The sequence below is a fragment of the Phoca vitulina genome, unplaced genomic scaffold (genome assembly GCF_004348235.1).
Source record: "Phoca vitulina isolate PV1807 unplaced genomic scaffold, GSC_HSeal_1.0 scaffold64, whole genome shotgun sequence".
Lineage (NCBI taxonomy): Eukaryota > Metazoa > Chordata > Mammalia > Carnivora > Phocidae > Phoca > Phoca vitulina.
Window position 1 is genome coordinate 5,259,951 of NW_022589767.1, and position 20,243 is coordinate 5,280,193.

Below are 20,243 nucleotides of genomic sequence, written 5' to 3' on the forward strand. Positions count from 1 at the left end.
TTACTGGATGGCAGATTTGTTTTTAAAATGGTAAAATTAGATAATACATCTCATCTAAATTCATGGATTTTTCTCCCCTAATAATTGGGCCATGTGATAGCTTAAAAAGCACATGCTCTATCATCATTCAGTAGCAGTTTATTCATTAGAACATTCTGCACTCTTCTGAAATTCAGCATATTTCATCACATCTCATATTTAGTTATTTTCCTTCTCAAAAGGCCTTGTTACAAATCCAATGCATTTAGCTACCAAACTATGCCCGTAAGGGTACTTGGACAATAGCTTACATTTTAAATTGTAGTAATTGTGGGTACTGCTGACCTGTCAATCTCAGATATATTTATAAACTGCACACACAAAAATGAAATGAACAAAGTGATTCAGATTAACCAGCTCTGACTACACATTTTAAGAAAATCACTGGGTGTGCCTAGGATCCAATGCTAACAATTTGTTACGCATCACAGTGTTACAGCTTTCTAAATGGTAAGTAACTGCTTAAAAATTCCGAAGCATTCTTAAAATGTTTCACTTAAACATTTCTGCAATAAAATCTTATTGAACTGTTGCTTTCATTAATTTTCTACAGACTAGAGAGCAAGGAATTCAAGTTCGATTTTTTTTTTTCTTTTAACTTTGCCTACTACCAGCAAATAAACTGTGCCTCTTTTTTAAATAAACCCCTGGCCTTGAGTTTTGGCCCCTTAATAGTAGCCTACATGGTTGACTACCCTTGGTGTTAAATTTTCTTAAATTGTATTTCTGTCAGTGTATCATTTTTTTAAGCAATGGACCCTATAATAGCAAGCACTGGTCTGTCAGGAGTGCATTTTAACAGCACGACACAAGTATTTTTCACTACAGGAGACAAACAATGATATGTATTACATGCAGTAAACACTGCCTTTGGTACATAGGGTTCTCTTAGCATTTATCTGTCTAAAATCTCACTGTGTCCTGCATAGGGGGCTTGCGGGGGGAGGGGAAGAAACCCTGCCTCATATTAATGTTGCCACTGACTAGTACAGCATTAGAAAGAGTCCACTGCCTTGCCACATTTCTCGTGAAAGAAAACCTTGATTTAATATTAAAAGAATAGAGCAAGGCATATTAGCTCATGTTTACAGAGTCCTTTCCTTTCAACAACCACCATATCTTTCTTTTACAACTTTCCCCAAGTATCCATACTTCCCCCATTGTAGTCACGAGTATGAGTATCACTCCCAAACAACTTTCAATCAAGCTTAAAAAGCTTTTAAGAAATAACAGTGCTCTCCAAATTGGGCGTGCATAAATCCCAGGGATGCTTAAACAATTATCGGCATTTCTATTTCTATTAATTGTATATTTTATCCTTTAAAAGAGATTTTCTAATTGAAAAAATGTGCAACGGAGTATTTATGATTTGTAAATACACATTTAAATTAAAGGTGTATACTTAAACTTCTTTAGGAATAAGGGTACACAATCAAAATGTTTAGAGAGCGTTGTGAAAAAGAACCTCAGTAAGAAGATACTGGCATTCAGTTGTCCTTGCCACCTGAGGAAAAATCAAGACTATGCAGGAAACCTAAAGCAAGCTGAAATTTTATATATAATTCTTCCCTATGGGATAGTCAGTGTAATGCTTCACAAGGGCCATAGAATTTTCACATGCTAAAATGTGGAGAGCGTGGGCATGTTAGATATTTCAGAAACCTACCATCTCAGGGACAAAGAAAATCTCACGTTTGATAATTTCCCCAAAGATTCCAATTCATCTTCATTTATGTAAAATATACTATAATCTTAATTTAACAAATTCTAATAATCTCCACCGTGAAATATTTTTTCCCATATGGCTTCAGGTACACATGGTATTTTGGCATTTCTTCTTCCCACTTCTTTGTAAATAAAAAGTTGGTAAAAGATCTTATAACAGTGGTAGCTTTTCATATTCTTGATTACTAATCATTCTTAAACAATATATCTTAATCCATTTCTTTAATCTTCTCCTAATGTTTACTTTTCTGACTATTTTATCTTCAGAACTCAGTGCTATTCTTTCTGCATAAGAATAGAAACTCACATTGGAGGGTCCATCAGTATGTTCAAATCTTTCCTATGGTGTTCCCTTGACACTCCCTGACAATTCTATAAATGGGTCTATTGCTCCTATTTACAGATGAGTAAACTGAGGCTTGGAGAGGTTGAGTAACTCACCTAGTAATATACAGCTGGGATGTAGCAGAATAGGGCAGATTTCAAATCTGGACTCAGCACCATTTTGCTACTTGACATATCTCTAAAATTGAAGGATTAAATCTAACCTCACCTAGTTTGGAAGATGCTGAGGGAATTAAGAAGAACTGGTGTGACTTTTATCCTTTTATAAAGTGATACAGAAAGTAAGAACCAGCAGATGAATGCATCATAATAGCAATAGATGACTAATTTACCATTGATGATAGTTGGTGGGGGAGGGGCAACACCCAATGTGGTAGGACAATAAGAAATACACAGTAAAATGACTTAAAATACACTGGCTGTGTTAGAATGAATGTAGGATAAGCTCGTGACTATAAAAAAAGTGAGTTGTGGTTAAAAATGAAAGGCTGTGTTTACTACCCAGCAGATAAATCCTCAAAGGAAAATCAGAAATATTTTTTTCAACTTAACATCTCCTTAAAATGTATAACTTTTTCTCAGGTCACTGCAGAAATCTACCATTGATCAAGAACACAAGTCATTTAACACCTTTAGCCAAATAAGCAAGTGGTCTCTATCGCAAAGATAATTGCTAGTTTAATAACTATTATTACCAACATTATTTAAATACCAAGCAAACTGTCAGGTCAAGATCAAGCAACTTTTCCTTAAAATCAAGCTCAAATTGATGTGCTCTGGTAGGTGAGAATCACAAAATGATTAGGAATACAGGTCTTCAACTCAACCAGGACAAGATGGCAGGGACTACAAATGTCCCATCTACCAAAAAAATAGGAGGGCTGCTAGAAATTGTAACAAAAAGAAGCACTCAGGGTGTACAAGGTGACAGGAGAAATTAAGACTTGTAAAGCCATCTGGCCACCACCTTCTCCTTGCTTTCTGAAAAGTATGTTTTGGATTTCTTTGTGATGAAGTGTGTATGGCCTGGCCACTGTTTTGAAAGCTCACCCATTCATGCTGTGCCTCTTTGTAAGATTTCAAAGCACATTAGCACAGCTTCTCAGCCAATACTCATGATGCATCCCAGCCCATTTTATAAACATAAATATAGGCTCAAGTACTTTGATTTGTATTTAAGTTTAAAATTTTTTTTTTCATTTTTCAAAGTAAAGACAATTTGTACAGACAAATCCCACTCTCACAAACAGAAATGCATATTCATCTTTTAGTTTTGAAGAATAATCCTTAGCACTTCTTGATGTGAAACTAAAATTAGTGAACTGGGGTTAGGTTAAGAATGGAAAATAGAGGAGTATAAAGAGAACACTTATGTAACAGTTGGCCCATCTCATCAAGAATACGATTAAATAAGTTAATAGGTCTTTGATGCATTTTCTCTCAATGCTGGATTTGGAAACATTTATAATAATTAATATGTTATTTTAAATATTTTATACTAGAAAATAATTTAATAAGGCTTTGCTTAACTTTTAAAATAATGAAAAGTAATCACCCATCAGAGAGCCTTTGAAAAATCCACATCTTTGCAATTTTTATTACTCAAGTATTCAAAAAATATAAATTACATTGTGATCAGGACAGAGCTTAACAACATCTTTGGCCCTGGTGTTACACTTATGCATGCTGTGTTAGCAGCCTGAGTTCATCAACATGGACACTCCTTTGTATTTCACCTTGAAATACTACCATGTATACATTGTCCTGATGAGTTCTGTAATCCCAAATGGAACTCAGTCTGGAACACCCTATCTGAATAAGCTTCACAGCAATTCTCAAACAGAAGTATTATCACTTCCTTATGGAACATTTAGAAAAATATAGGGCCATCCCGGTTGTAACAGCAACAGGGAATACCATGGGACCACCTAATGGTTGCTTCTAATCCTTGTCTCTTCTGCTTTTGTTCATTCCTACCCCATACAAACATCCTTGATGTTCCTCAAACACATCAGAAAAGCTCCCATTGCAAGGACTTTGTATGGGCTGCTCCCTGTGTCCGGAATGTCCTTCATCTACAACCCCATGGCTAGCTCCTTCGCCTTCTCAGTTCTTTACTCAAGTCACCACCTCAATAAGAACATTGTTGAATGAGAAAATGGGGACCAATGATGCTAAGCATTTTATAAGAGGTGTCAATTGTACTTCTGTTGATTGTACTGATATCTGTGATAAGAGAAAAAAAACCATGCAAATTGTATGAAAGTTACAGAGCTAACTCTGTCTTACCCTGCGTCCAAAATATAACCAGGAAGCTCAGAGCTCAGCTTCTGTAATAGGACTACTGGCTTACAAAAGGATTTTTACAGAGCCCAATTTTTAAATATTATTTATAACCTCTCTTCCTCAAAAACTCTTCTAATCTCTTCTGAGTATACCTCTTCTCATTCTCTATATTGCTTCCTTGGGACCTAACTAGGCTAAACCTCTTTACATATTTTACTTAGTTATTGAACAACAAATAGTGACGTCAGTTGTAGAAAATTTGAAAAATAATTTGCCCTTAAGTTCTTCCCAAATTTCTCCTACTGTCTACCTCATTCTTTACATAGTAAAATATTAATAACTTTGTTTATATATTATAGAAAATCAATTAGAAATATAATATTCCACATTCATTATTTATAGGAATGAGGTATTGGCACTCAAATATTTGTTAAGTAACTAAATGGTTTCATTTTTTAAATGTTAGAGGGATAGCAAAGTGTGTAATCACAAATATAAACTCCATTACTACCCACTCAGCAAGGACGTGCTGTGGAAAGAAGGGATCCTTTAGCTCAAAAACTTTCCAAATTTTTTTCTAATAAATAGCCACAGAGAACACTAGTTTATGAGTTTTAAGGAAATTGAATAACTTATAATTTCTTTGTATCTCCCAAAGCACAAATGCTCTCTCAGTGGAAATTCACATGCAATACTTACAGGCTTTAAAATTATGTTCACAGTATAGTTGAACTTCTCACCTGGAAAATACAAATAAACCTGCCCACTGAAGCTAATACTCATATTTAGTGTTAGAAGTATGACTGCTTTTTCCGTTCACCTCTCTTCCATTCACCCCCCCCATTCATCTAAGCAAAGAAACAGGTACTAATTGCTCATCTCACCCGGTCTAATATTTGGCTATTGGTCAGAATATATTTTTATCGAGTAGTTGATAAATACAAAATAAGCATCATGTTTCATGCCATGGGTATTCTGAAATGTAACAGCCCTGAACCAGCCATTTTGGGGGAAATGCGAGCCATCTATTAAGGGACATCACTTAAGAGATTTTGTAATGTAACAACAAGAGAACAAAATAATTTCAAAAATAGTATGCACCTCTGTTAGAATTTTATAATAAAAACATAGCATTGTTCTGAAAGTTTTAGAACAGGAGAATAAACTAGCAAGTCCAAAATGTTCTTTTTTCTTCTTGAAGTTGCCTGTTGGGATCCCACATTATAAATGAGATGGGAATTTATTTTTTCTCAGTGGTATTTAGATTACTATACAGGGTTCGCATTAGCACATTTTATGAAGTTTCCTTCCCCTTTACTAGTCCTTGTCATATTTGATATTTATGTTTACTAAAACTGATTTTCTGTTTTTATTAGTAGGATGGGTTTAATGTAGATGATGCTTTACTGCATTAGTAATAACAATTTTATTTAAATATGGCTTTGTTGTACTCCTTTGCAAATAATCTTTGAATTCCTAAGAGTCTTTTATTTTCCCTGTAGCCCAGTTGGAGAGTTTTTAATATTAAATTGAATCATAACAACACATGCTGGTTAGAGTGTAACTTAATACACGCAGCTTAATGTTAATTTTCCAACTTCAAATCAGAGATCTGACTATTCCAAGATGATTATTTATCTCAAGTGTGATTTTGTTTTAAACTAGTAAAGTCCACAGCTAGAGATTTTTGCATCATAAAAAACTGGCACTCTGAAGGAAAAAGAAAATTAGCAAAAGATTTAGAATCTTTACATAACTACAAAAAATATTATTGGGATGAAAAGATCTATCAGGAAGTGATGGTAATATAGGGAGAAGGCAAAAAGGTACAGGTGAATTCACAGGTGACTGATGTGGGTAGTTTGTGAATATAGCAAATATGTTTGATGAATATAATAAAAGGGTATGCTTAGGTGCTAATTCCCTTAGAGGAAAGTTATCAACTAATAATAAGGGACAAAAAGCCTCAATAAGCAAAAGAAATTGCTTTAAAGTAAGAAGATCTAAATGCCACACTTCTTGCTTCACAATGTAAGCTTCCACCTCAAAATAAATTTTTTATAAGTAGCTTGAAAAGGGAAATATATGGTTAATCATTAAAACAACCATGTTATGATGGGGGAAACAGAGACAGACCAGACAGTATCAAACTCCATCAGAGCTGAGAAAAACAGAATTAGGTGATAAAAATCACAAGGGAATATACTTGGGCATTCTATAGTATTCTAAAACTTGTCTTTCCTCTTAGGATGGTGAACACTCGATAAGAATAAGTCAGTGCTGTATTTACAATACTAAGAAATTAGCTGGCATCAAGTATCTAATTTTACAAGTTTTAAAGCCTGTCAAACGATGATGATCTGGTGAAAGTCAATTACGAAAAAAGTTAATGTTCATTCTAAGGTCATATAGATTCTACTATGTGTATGGGCAGCATGCATATACATACTTACACCTCTTTAATGCTTAACAAGGGGAAATTCAACGTATCTATAGGAGTAATCACTTGTATAAGCCAACAAAAAATTAAAATGAAAGAAAAATGTCTTTTTGAAGAAACATGGCTAATGCAAATGTCATTTAAAAAATATCTGGTAAATTGAATAAAAAGAATATTGCTGTTTTTATTTTTACTTTCCTTGTTTTCAAGACCTTCTCCTGCATTTACAACTCTTATATTGATTAAAGTGAGAGATGTTAGTTAATATATTTTGGAAGACAGGATGAGGTTGCAGTATATAATTTTGAGTAATAGAAGACACTCTCATAGGAATAGGAAAATGTTTTCAAACCAAATGCAAAAAATAAGATTTCAATGCCTCACAGGGTATTGAAGGAAAATATAATGGTTGCTTAAGGTTGGTGCAATTCTTCTTTTAGGTTAAATAATTGTTATGTGAGGCAAAAACCTGAACTACATAATACATTTCTACAATGCATATATTCATCAAAACCATTTACAAAATCACCACTTTCAGCATATTTTTAAAATGAGATTCCTTAATAAATTATGTTTATGCAGTCAAAACACAACATTGAAATTTATTATTAGTCACTTAATGGAAGTTAATGGTGAGTTTATAAATGAAGTGCTGGCTTACTTTGATATACTCTAAGAGCAACCAAAAATAGAGATTCTTTCCCAGAGTTCTATGTATTTATAAAGTGCCAAATAAGCAATTTTAGCAATTCTCAAATGTAGTTCTTGCAGATGCATTTCATCCTAAATATACTTGTAGAAACAGAATGGTTTTCTGCTAAGTCAGGTGTGTCTTACTTATCCATCGCATGTGTGAAAACTAACCTGATGGAAGTATTCCATGCTTTATAAAAAGATTAAAAAAACCAGTAAAGATATAGAAACAGTGTGAAGTATTTTCATATTTTCAATATTCTTGAGGGAGGTATTTTCGGTGAAAATATCTCGTCTATAAAACAAGCCAAAACAAAAATCACAAAACTAAAATAATTCATTATGTCAAATACTCATTCACTGAAAATGGATGCATTACAGAATAAGGACAGAGAGATATTGTAGATAAATTTATAAATGGGACATTTTACATGTAGATGGAATATTTTGAACTGAGATTGTAGCAGAGGAGTTGTGGCTTAAAAAGTCCACCAATTTTTCCTAAAATGAGGGGCACTCTCTCAAAGTATTGCACAAAACAAAATGATCGCTCCTGATTTGTACTGGTCCTTGAATAGTATATAGTCTAAAATGTTTGAAATAAAATTCAATGCTTTCCTATGATAAAACAAAAAGGTAGACTTAAAATTACAGCTTCTTATAAAGCTATAAATAAGGTCAGATCATTTACAAGGAATATAACAATATTTTTTAATAGAACGTGGACTTTAATACACTCATGTTAAAAGATTTCATAATACTAAGATTAGGTTACACATTTAAATATGATAAAAATTATGATTATAATGAAGTGTTAAGAAAACTCAAATAAAGCTTGTAGAAAAAAAAGTTCATTTGGGAGGAGTTTAATTCAATGTAAAAGCTTAAATTTTCAGAATTTACAACAATAAAAAGTGATTGTTCAGATAATAATAAGGCAGTGATTGCTGGGGAAGTTATTTTCAACTGCCTAATATTAAAAAGAGAACAATGAAGGGAAAAAAAGAATAAACACTTTATTCAACACAAAAAAAGTACCTATGCAGTGAGTTGTCAGATAAAATAATATAAACAACACATTCGTGCTTACTTTTAAGGTTGTAATTATGTACTAATATAAATTTAACCTTATATAAAAATTTAGAGGCACCAGATTTGATTAGTGTGAAAGAGTTATAGCCAGATTAATACTCTATGTAGCATTTAATTTTAATTTTCAATTTGAAAGTTATTATATTACTATATTAAAGCATGTAAAATTTGTAGTCAGCATAACAGTTTCAAATCTTCTTTCTTAATTGACAACTATGGTGGCACACGAAGCATCATTCTCTCCCAGCAGTTTCATTTTAAACAAATCATTCTCAGATATAAAAATAGCAAATTACATTAAATTTTATATAAGGCATTTTCGGCTTCTCATATAGGAAGAGCTATATAAGCAGCTTCCATGCTATGTATCAGAGCAAACGGCTTTGAATACATTCTCTGCTGAGACTCCATTCAGAGATATAAGACCCAGCCTACAGTGACTTGATGCTTAAAATATACAAGAAGTTTTAGGCTTAACAAAAAAACAAGCAAAAATTGCCCAAGCTCTTGAGTGGTAAATTCTGATATTCTTTACTGCCTCCAAGTTGAAGAGTAAAGTAGTTTGTTATTTCTCCTGGTTCTGACTTCTTAACACTTGCCACAAAATTTTAATTCTAAAACTCCGATTACACATTAACTACTTTTTTCATATTTTCCAGACTGAAACAAGGATGATAGATAGATTAGCAGTGCCTAGAGTCCCGTAAACATCATTACTAAAACTGCTGTATTTACACAATAAATATTAATTTACTTTGGGTATTCTATTAGTTGTAAGCTCTAGTTCAAGGTATAAAGATGCTTCCCTTGTCTAATTTGTCATCAGTTCCAACTTTAAAAATAAAAACGTTACAAATGTGTTGGATACATGTTAAAAAATGTATTTTAACATACACATTTCTAGGTCTTGGCATATAAATATTGATGGGCAGATTGGCTTCTTAGTTTAAGGCAGAAAGCATGTTAACAGGGGAACTTTTAAAAGTCAGTCCTTCTGTTCCTTTATCTAATGAATTTCCAAAGGCAGAGAATAATCCTACAAACTGGCAAATTCTCTCTCATCAGGTATGTGCATTGTATATACATAGAAAAATAAAGGATATTATGCCAGCCCTGTTATGGAAAATGAATTGTTAAGATCTGGAACTTAGTATATAAATGGTAAAATCATCTTTCTTTTTCTTAAGTATAGCTAATTGTGCCACAAAGAAGGAAAAATATCTGAGAGAAATCATATTTACTGTAATAATAGTTTCTATAACTCTAGGAAAATATCTTATGATTTAAATTCTTATATTCATTATTCAAAGAACTTGAAAAAACATGTCATCACTATCACTATTCAAAGTAATGCAAAATAAAATGTTAGAACTTCAAGACTCATTGTTCAGCATTAGAAGTGTTTTTTGTCTTCTTTTTTGGAAGGAGAAGTTAATTAGGAAGTTAATTACAATTGGCAAAAATATTTCACTCTTCTCTAGATACGAAAAAATTATCTGGCCCAAGATAATACCTACAATTAATACTTCACCAGTACAGATAGAGATAAAACTAGTTTTTTCTTTATCATTTTCCATATTCTTACTTACTGATGCCTACTAATTTAGACAGAGAAATACAAACCTGTAAGTTATTTATGGCTTGTTTGGTGTCTTAAAGAAATTACACACTATCCAATCACCAAAAACAAAACAAAACCACTTGTGAATCGGATTTAAATGGTTAAGCTGACTGTGCAAAATACAAAATACAAAAAGGAAATGTGAACTAAGGCAAACGAGAAAAATTATTTTCAAAGCTCTAGAAGACAGCCATGGCATAGTACTTGTTCACTGATCATATTACAGATTTTGTGTAATTAATAAACAATTAGATAGTAACAATTTTAGGTACACCTTTATTTTTCTTAATTTTGTCTATTACCTAAAGTTATGCCTCTCACACAGCCGGCATCCAATAAACATTTTTGAACGACTATACCATTTAAAGAAATTAATTTATAAATAAAGTTTGCCTAATTGTATTTGTCTATCTGACATGCAGAATTAGACTATTAAATTCCAGTAAGAGACATGCTGCTGAACATCGACACAATTTCACTGATACACACTTCTTTCATAAAACTACATACCACATCTGCAGCATAATCTATAACACATAACACAGTGTTTTACACACATTCCAATCCCCCATTTCACCTCTACAATTTTTAAGTATTGATGAATTACTCCCTGCCAAAGAAGTCACATTATATACAACAAACCTTCAGTTTAAATACAGGAACAAGCTTGCTGTTAACAACTTAGTTTGAAATGTTAACAATCCTTAGGCTGTTAACATAACAACTGGCCATTTAATGACCAATTTAAGAGGAAATTATACTCTGAGAAATGAATATATTGGCAATCAGGACCAGGGTTTTGATTTGAAAGGGTATGATTTTTTTTTTAACAAGTTAACGAACATTAGAAGTTCGAGCCTATTGGAAATTAACTAAGTTATGTTACCAAAAAAATCTATCTTAGAGAAAGATAAGCATTTCTGATACGGAAACTGCTTTGATAAATCGTTTTCAACAAAACACTTGAGACTATCAAATGGCAGTTTAACATCATATTTTTATTACCATAAAGAAGAATAACACAAAACAAGTCTAAGGTTTCTTTCTGTGTTTGCTACTATATTCACAACTGCAAAACAGTTTAACTCACGATACAGGTAGTTCATTGACCAAGTATAAATTTTTAAAATCCAGCTATATCAACATACTTTCTTTAAATCTTACTTAATTTTTATCTTTATTGCTTATTAGAACACCTTAATCTCGCCCAGACTATACAAGCTCCTTGTTTTGGAATCATTGTTACATAAATCCACTTGACACACTGCAGTTGTAAACAGATGTAAAAGTCAAAAAAAGAGTCAAAAAAGCCATGACTATTGGTTAGTGAAGATAAAGCAAAACTAGGAAGCATTGTTAAATCACTGAAAGCAAATGCAAACGCTTTATGTGGAAATGAGGCTCTAATTCACAATGAGCAGAGGAAAAAATTTTTTATTTCAAAGAAAAAGTTCAAAGACTGAAGTTCTAAGAGAATTCATGGAATAAGTTAATTCTGATTAGTTGTGCCACCACAATAAGGGAAATCCTGGCTATAGAGTCACTTCCCATTGTTGGCACCCTGCATGTATTTTGTGCCCTTGGAACACAGAGGACTAGAAACAAGTGGTCATAATTAGCCAGGAGGCTGTCAGATGAGGCAGTCCTAGGAGGGGGAAAGAGTAGAATCTGATAAACAGTCCTGGATTCACCCTTTTAAACTACCTCTAATCAAATGATAAATATTTTTAGATAAAGATTAAATCAGACCAAGAAATGACTGAATTATATACAGGGAAGCACCAGATTCCCTAGAAAACACTTCTCCAAATGACCAAGATGGTTAAGGAGCTAGGGCTGATTGATAAATTTTGTGTCATAAAGGAAAAAAATTCAAAATAAATCGCTTAATGTCAGGTTAGAAAAATGATTAATTGTATTAAATATGAAAACCCAAATGATGCCATATATCATTTCTCTAATTTGATAGGTCCTACTTTATTAATATATGTAATTTGCAGCTGAATCAAATCACAAAGTTCCCTGGAAAGCAAAATAATTTTTCTTAAATAGAAGTTCATGTGTTGAGTGCTAAATGCTGGGAAACAAGTTTAGTGGGCTTCACGGTTTTTTAAGCAAGAGCATATGAAATGTTATCAAACTGTTCAGATGTTTACAGTTTAGAGGGTGGCTCTCATCTCCCCCTAATGATGGAGATCTTTACTGTGCTCATTTCCTTAATGCTACTGGCAAGTCTGAGGCTGTTAATGCTCAGTGATGTCTTTGTGATGGCCACTTGGAATGCCACTGAGGGTGGGGGGATGTATTCACACTTGGGGAAAGTTTTCAAAACTGTATAATAACCATGCTAATAAATACCAGCTAATTTCAAACTGCCTTTCTTTGACAAATCAGAAACAGAAGATAGCTGAGTAACTCTTGGGGTCAAGCTCAGCCTACCTTGTCCGTGGGGTGTAATACAACACTTACATGCTGATTTCTACCAAATACATCCTTGCCATGAACTGGCAGTTTCCTTTGGGCAGTGGAATCACCTATTTCTAAATCTGAGCATCCAGGCTGGCCAAATGGGAACACTTTAGATATGAGGCTTTCTTGGCCATTCCTTAAGCAAGAATTTGCGTCCGAGGCACCTGGCGACATTTTGAAGGCTGACAGGTCAACATCTTTCTGGGAGAGAAGCTGGCCGTAAAGAAATGAAACCCCCAAAAAATACACTTACAAAAGTATTTTAAAAGGTATCCAGTCATCACTGGTGTGCAAGGATAATTCCTACCTCAGATAGTCTCTGCGACAAAGGATAAGATTAGCTTTAGTGTACAGGGTGGAGCCCACCTCTCCCAAACGACAGTCACAGCAGGCACACTTCAAGCAGTCTTCATGCCAGTATTTGTCCAGTGCCTTTAGAAGATACCGGTCCTTGATCTTTCGGTTGCAGCCAGCACAACCTTTCGGCTTGGTGTCTGGCTGGACTGAGAGCATTTGTATACCTAAAGGAAGACAAAAACAAGAAAGAGAGCTGGGACTACAAGAAGGACTCAGAAGAGGTCAAAAGACCTTACACAAGTTTCCTATTTAACGCTGCGTTTCTCGAGGAGCGTTAGACTTTCTTCTGTAAGGGCATACCACATCACGCTAAATTCTGGAAACAAAAGGCTCAATCAAACATTAGACAGTCCTTATTAAATCATCTCGAAAGTCACGCATACAAAGTGGTGAAAATAACACATTCTTGTTGTATATAGGGAGTTGGCATTGTATACACCAAGTTAAGCAACATTAAATAATTTTGTTTTCTCTAATAATTCTCTACATAGGGTGGTTCCTTTGGGAAGAAAATGTGAGTGAATGGCTAACAATCTTCAAGAAAGCTATTTAACAAACGAGTCCGTGCACAGCCTATAAGAGTCAAGAATGAGTTTTTCTCTATTGGTGAGAAATTCGCTTGCTATGTGCTTGATGGTGGAAGAGAGGACACCCTTCTGGGATTACACTAACCTGACTTAGCAGTGGGCATGTTTATAGTTAAACACACAGTACAGTCATCCAAAAAGCTCACCAATACGATATTGCTTGTTTGCATCCAAATACTTCCTTCTGTGCTCTTGATATTTCAAAATTATTCCTTATGTTAATATTTTTAAAATGAATCTATACTCACAAAAACTTCAGTCGGTGCCTCTATTAATGGCAGCTTACCTCACTGTATACTACATGCTTTGATAGAAAACTAAAGTACAGGATTAATTTATTACCATAAACATGCACTTATTTATTTTATAAGGGAAAGAAAAAACAACAGAAGGTAAAATCTAAATACATATAAATTAAATAAACATATGTACATAAATATATTACATGCATATATCCATAGTGCACTAGACATAGGGTGTTTATCTATTTTAGACATATATCTCCATCATGTATAAGGAGTCTAGCTGAGTTCTGTAGGTTTTACAACTGGACTGAAATTTTTTCAATGAAAGGCTATTCCCCTTTGAGTTTCTTCTTCTTTCCCAAGTGTCAAACACCCAGCTTAAAAAAAAAAAAAGCAAAAAAAAAAAGCTGGACCAACTAGTCAGAACTTCATATTTATCAAGTAACTCATTCTAAGCACTATAAAATACTGTAGACATCATCGATTCCTAACTCCCTCGTTTTACAAATTGTGATGCAGAGGCCTAAGAGCGTTTAAGGACTCGCTCAAAACTGAATGACAGTGAAGTACTAGATTTGGTGGTCTTCTTACAGTCCAGAGCTTCTACTCCTATAGGATGCTTCCTCTCCTACGCAGAAACTTTTAAACTATACAAAACACCAAATGTGGATGCACTTGAAACAGTTTCAAGAAAAGGAAAGCCAGGCTATGATCTTAGAGTATTTCCCTACTCCCAAGGAGCCAACCCTCCTTTAGTTTCCCTGATGCCTTCTGATGAAGGCTTCACGTCCATTACCTCCACAGTCTTTTTTTCTTTTTTCATCACACTGATAACAGACACCCAGGCACTGTACTCTCAGAGCTGAGTAACTTTTCTCGTTACAAAGAATACATGGATTGCACATAACATCGTTATGATGCTGAACTTCCATTAGAAAAGAACTTCTCTGGCAGAGTAATGGAAGAGGGTATGGCAGGGAAGAAAGCATGATATGCACAGCCGGGTAGCTGGAGCTGCAGACTCGCGGCTGGAGTTGTACCGAAGAGCAGGTGCTATTCCTATAGCCTGCTTTCTGTTCCTTTTCTTTGAAGGAGCTGAGGGTCTAGTGTAGATTAATCATAACCCTTGATAGCTCTGCTAAATCTCACTCTCTAGAACTTCTAACAAATGAAGTTTCTTTGATCAGAACTAGTTACCGTCTTCTAGCAAGGTTCCACAAGGAATAAATCCTATTAATTACAGTACAGAACATATCCAAGTGCCTCTTAACCATATACCTGGGGGGAGGGGCAAATTTTGATTTACGAAATGGCATTCTGTATTTTGCTATTGAAGACATCAAGAGATATGAGTGGCTATTCTGATTAGCCAATTTATAAGGCTATTATTTTTTCACATCACAAAGCTGAAAGAAATTTTAAAATCCTTTTCAGTTGTAGCTCAGCTATATTTCCCTCAGTTCAGTTACTACCATCAAGCGTAGAAGGTCAGCTATCTTTATTCAAAACACTTTGCAACCAAGACAGGGAATACCAACATTTGGCACAAGTAACACTACCCTGCTTGTCTTCACAAAATGTTTTTGTTGTGTTGACATTTTAATTTAGCACTCAGAGGCCAATTAATATTTGAAACTCTTACTTTCTGTTTGGCCTTGGGCTTGAAGGAGTTTGATATTTTGCACTCCAAAAACCTGGTGCCTTCTTTTAGAGAACATCATCACATTTCTCTTGGAGAGGAAATCGTTTCAATAGGATGCAAGTTAACAGTTGTAGAAAAAGAACTATTTAGTAGTCACTACATTGCCATGTACCTAAAAGACACAAAGGATCAGCAGCCCCCCTCACCATCCAGAAGAGCACGACTGGGTAGAGTTATGTGTTCAGAGCTGAGAAACATTTCACAAGTTGCTCATAGCACATCAGGACTCATAACTAGTTTTAGATTGGCATGTAAATTGTTCTGAGGGAAATTCTTATTGCCTCTGAGACCCTGCCATTCTGAGTTATTTGACAGTTTAAGGGAAATCATAATTAAAAAAAAGACATAAATAATCGCCTGTGCAGTGTGGTGTGCAGAAATAAGTAGAACCATTTCATTTAAACTCTGGTGAGCTTTTAATTGCCTGGATTGCATTGTGAGGCGGCCTAACGGTTGATTGCCTCCATTATGTTCCCTTGTTCGGTGCCATTCATCCGCGCAGGCTCAGCTTCAGTAGTTCACACAACAAAGTAACCACAACTCCACAACACACAGGGGCTTAAAAAAAAATAATCATAATCAAAGATTTGCAGCACTTAGACACAGTCTTTTATATTTTTGGACTAACTACACATAGTGAATGGAAAACATTTTGTCCCTGTCGGAAGATTCACAGAGAACAATTTGGGAGAAGGAACAGGAAGAGGGAATACATAAAGGGGGTTGGCAGAGATGAGGTGCCTCAGGAAGATGCTAAAATGGGAATGCAGGTTCTGCAGCTGGGAGCAGTGACACAGATTAAAAGAATTTGGCCAACGTGGCCATTCGATTGCCAAGAGGTACCAAACAAAAGATTTTCTCTCCTCCTGCCCATCTTCATCCTCTCCCCAGCCCCCAGACCCGACTGGAGAACTGGTTTGGGCCTAAAAGCTTGTTTCTCTCTGTTCACTGGCCCAGAGCATCCCTACAGGCTGCAGCCCCCTAAGGGACAACAATGCAAATAGATGTCCCCAGATCTCAGGCGCTGGAGCTGCTTAACTCTGTTCTGCCCCTTCAACTCCCAACCCCCTCCCCATCCTTCCACCACCCCCTCCCCTTTTTGAGCAATGGAGCTGGGAACCAATTTGATTCCCTTTTTCTCCAATGCAGCTGCAAGGCTCAGAGATACTGACATTTTTCCACTCTTATCAGTTTAATTACAGTTACCATGGCAGCAAAGTGCTAGTGCTTGGCAAAGGCCAACAAGAGATTTGCAAGACTGAGTTCAATTTTGATGCAGCTCACATGCAAAAATAATAATAATAATAATAATAAAAATAAGAAACATACATACACTCTAACAAAGAATGCCTCGCGGAGTTTATGCTCTAGCCTTTTGTGGTCCTGTCTTTGCAGCCACACAGGGATGATTTGCAAAGAATGTAGCAGTATTTGTTGCACCTAGCAAGATTAATGGGTTTAAGCAGCAGTCTTTCAAAGCAGTTACAACAATAATATTTCGGATCTTTTAAAAAGACACAAAAGCAGCAGAAGAGCAGGAAAGCTTTTGAGCAGCCAAGAGTGCCGAGCGCCGGCAAAGTGCATCTATGATAGATTGTAACCTTACCAAAACTTTTCTCCTTTTTCTGCATGAGTTGACTTAGGCGTGCCTGAGTTGCAGCAGCTTCGCATTGAGCACCAAGCCCAAGGTAGAAGTGGAAGGGGCTCTCCTGGATTTAGCTCAAGTGTGGACCTGGTGCGCAGCCTACACCGCCGAGGACCGACTATTGTGAAGCCACTTTGGGAGCGGGTCGGAGTGGCGGCAGGGGGTGGGGGAAGGGATGAGGGCGGCCAGACGAGACAGAGCGCACACACAGAGCCCCTCACAGTGTGGCAGTGTGCAAAATGATGGCGAATGACAAAGCCACATGCTTCCCTAACTCTGCCCGTAATCCTAAAATCCCAGCGGCCCCTTTTAGCTTCGTGGTAACAAATGGATTTGATTAAACTGTCACATGCAGCGTTAGCATAGCATATCATGTTCAATATGAAAAAGATCATAAATCTGACTTGTATTTCATAACAGCAATCTGGGTAGCCCCCGTAAAAATGTGCTGCATCAGTTTGAATCTCAGCCTCATAGGACATAGGCACCTTGTTCCACGGAACCTCTCTTGTGGCCACTTCCCCCCCCCCCCCCCCCCCCCCGGCAAATAGTCACTTTTCCATGTCGCAGGAACAACCTTTTCTTATTATGGAAAAGTGGGGAGAGGCAGAAGTGTGGACAAGAACCAAAAGATTGCAATTTCAACTCTTGGGGGAGGGGGGCTGTGGATTCCAGCAAGTACACAGAGTGGGTCCGGAACCCACCTAAGCGCTGACTTGCCTTCCAATGGGCCAGGCCAGAGTGAACCTCTCCTAATTCCCAACTCTCCCTGCCCCTCTCTCCCCGGGAGTCAGGGGTGTGGAAATGCGGCGGCTCATCCTGAACTTTGACTATTATCCACTCGAGTCGTACTTGAGACATTCCGCGCCGCAGCCGCTCTCCCTCCTTCCATCAACATCTTCCGCCTGCATCTATTTCATGTCTCATCATAAAAATAGTGAAGCCTCACATGATTTAAACAAAACCGTCTCCGCAGAGCTGCAGCCCGAGTGAAAGTTGCAGTGCGGAGCTGGGCTGCAGCTCCAGTTTATGCCTCATTAGGAGAGGCTGGGGAAGAAAAAAATACCCACATCCGCACACGCACGCGCGCACCCGCAGACACACACACCACAAATAAGCCGACGCGTGTGTACACAGTTGCTGCACTTACCTTCTCAATTAAGCGATACAGGGGGAGGCCGTTCAGAAAGCACAGTGGCTGCTTTGTAGGGCTTCTCCTTGGGAAAGGTCAAAAAGAAGCATTGTTTGAAAAAAAAAAAAGAGGGGGAGGGAAATCTCTATTTTTTAAGTTTAAAATAATGAGGTCCTCAAGGATCTGCCAAGTAATGGTGTTGACCGCATCTGAGCCACAGGTGTCCTCCTTTTAGGCAACTGCAGTCCGAGGCTGTCTCTCTCCGTCCTGGCTCAAGACAACTTACCCCAGCAGCACGCGAGGAGCCGAGCTGAAGGAAGCTCCGGCTCTCAGCTGCAAAATGCAATCCCTTCCCAGCCAGACATAATACAGCCAAAGAAAAGGTCACTCAGTTATTACTGAGCCGGCGGAGCCCAGGCAGCGCTTGTCAAGACCACAGAGAAGCAGCTCCCTTCCGATTTAAGACTATTTACCTCTCGCCCCCACCCCTCCCCTCTTCTCTCCTTTCCTTCTCTCCCTCCCTCTCTCGCTCGCTCGCTCGCTCGCTCTCGTGTGCCTGTTCTGCAGCTCAGTCAAGTACAGCCGCCCTCGGAAAGTGCAAAGCAGCCACGAGACAGATCGGGCTTTGTTGCTAATTTCCCAGGGTGAAAATTTACAAGCCTGCGAGTGCAGTCAGCACAGCCACACGCATATGCTACTCACAAACGCTGGGGACGACCCCCGCGCACAAAAAGTGACCTCTGCGGGAGTCGACTGGAGACGACCCTACCTCCTGGACCCGGCCAAAAGAAGTCCTGCGAAAGAGCTCCGGAGGAAAAGAGTCGGATTCCTAAAATAATCAGGCATTGAAATAGGTGGCCACATTTAAAGCAAACTGTCTTCCAAAGCCATTGCGGAAGCTACCAATTATGGAAATTAAAATAAAGCAAGAGAAGCAAACTGCTACTAGAACACACTGGAAAAATACACAACCCTCTCTTTAAGAAATATCTGGGGGGGGGGGGGGCAGCAGTTGCCCCGTCTCTGACTTCCATTAATGAACTCGCTAAAGTCGCTGCTCAGCAGGGCACTTATGCCACACAAGCTCGGTCCAGAGCATGGCATACTCCCCTTCCTCCTTTCCTCCAGTGGTCCAAGAACCAAACTGTGAACTTGTTTCCCAGTAACCAATACTGAACCCCCTCCCATCCCCACCGATACACTTCTTGCAATTACTTGAAATCCTTACGATTTAAAGTTCACATGCTAGAATGAAAAAACACCCAAGAGCACAAGAAACATGTTTTCACAACTAACTTGATCAGAGCCATTGAGTTTCTTCACCATTTCTGCCCCGTCCTCATAGGCTTCTTTTAGAGGCCTTGACAGGGTTTTTTCTTTTCTTTAAGTGAAATTGGTTCTGTTCTCCCCAATCTCTGTTCCTCTTAACTTTATGTCTATAAAGGCTACTGGTAGGTTTCAAAAATATTTTAGTTTTTCCCTAAGTTTTCAAACTTCAAACTCATCCTCTCCTTTTGGTTAATTATCATAGCATCCCTACCAGATTTTATAAAGCCCTGTCAAAGGTCAAGTTTAAAAACAGTCCAAATTTGAGTGACACTGACTGAAATGTCTTAAGGGCCAAGAAAGATTCAACTGTTGAACTCCAAAAAACTTTTATTCTTCTCAGCACCATCAGTTTTAATGTAGTTCTAGTTTAAAAAAAAACAAAACAATCAAAGCATACCCTCCCCATGTATATTTAGGCCAAATTATGCATCACTTCATAAGGAAAATGACACAGCACTGATAACTTATTTTTTTATCCCTTCCCCTTTTTAAAAGCTCATCATCAAATAGTATGTAGTTTGTTTTCCTCTCCCTTC

The 20,243-nt window shown here is 36.9% G+C and overlaps 1 protein-coding gene across 13 annotated transcripts in view; it reads right to left on the minus strand.

The window, feature by feature from the left end:
• The window catches only part of LMO3 (LIM domain only 3), a 56,478-nt gene that overhangs the window by 36,011 nt on the left and 224 nt on the right, over positions 1 to 20,243 (minus strand). Inside the window, exons 1-3 of one of the 13 annotated variants that reach the window (XM_032391693.1) lie at positions 19,675 to 19,699; positions 18,397 to 18,463; positions 13,018 to 13,231 (exon numbers count right to left, since the gene is read on the minus strand). In XM_032391693.1, the coding sequence (XP_032247584.1) occupies positions 13,018 to 13,223 (206 nt within the window). In that variant the 5' untranslated portion in view covers positions 13,224 to 13,231; positions 18,397 to 18,463; positions 19,675 to 19,699. The other 12 variants (XM_032391688.1, XM_032391690.1, XM_032391692.1 and 9 more) reach the window with 12 other exon arrangements.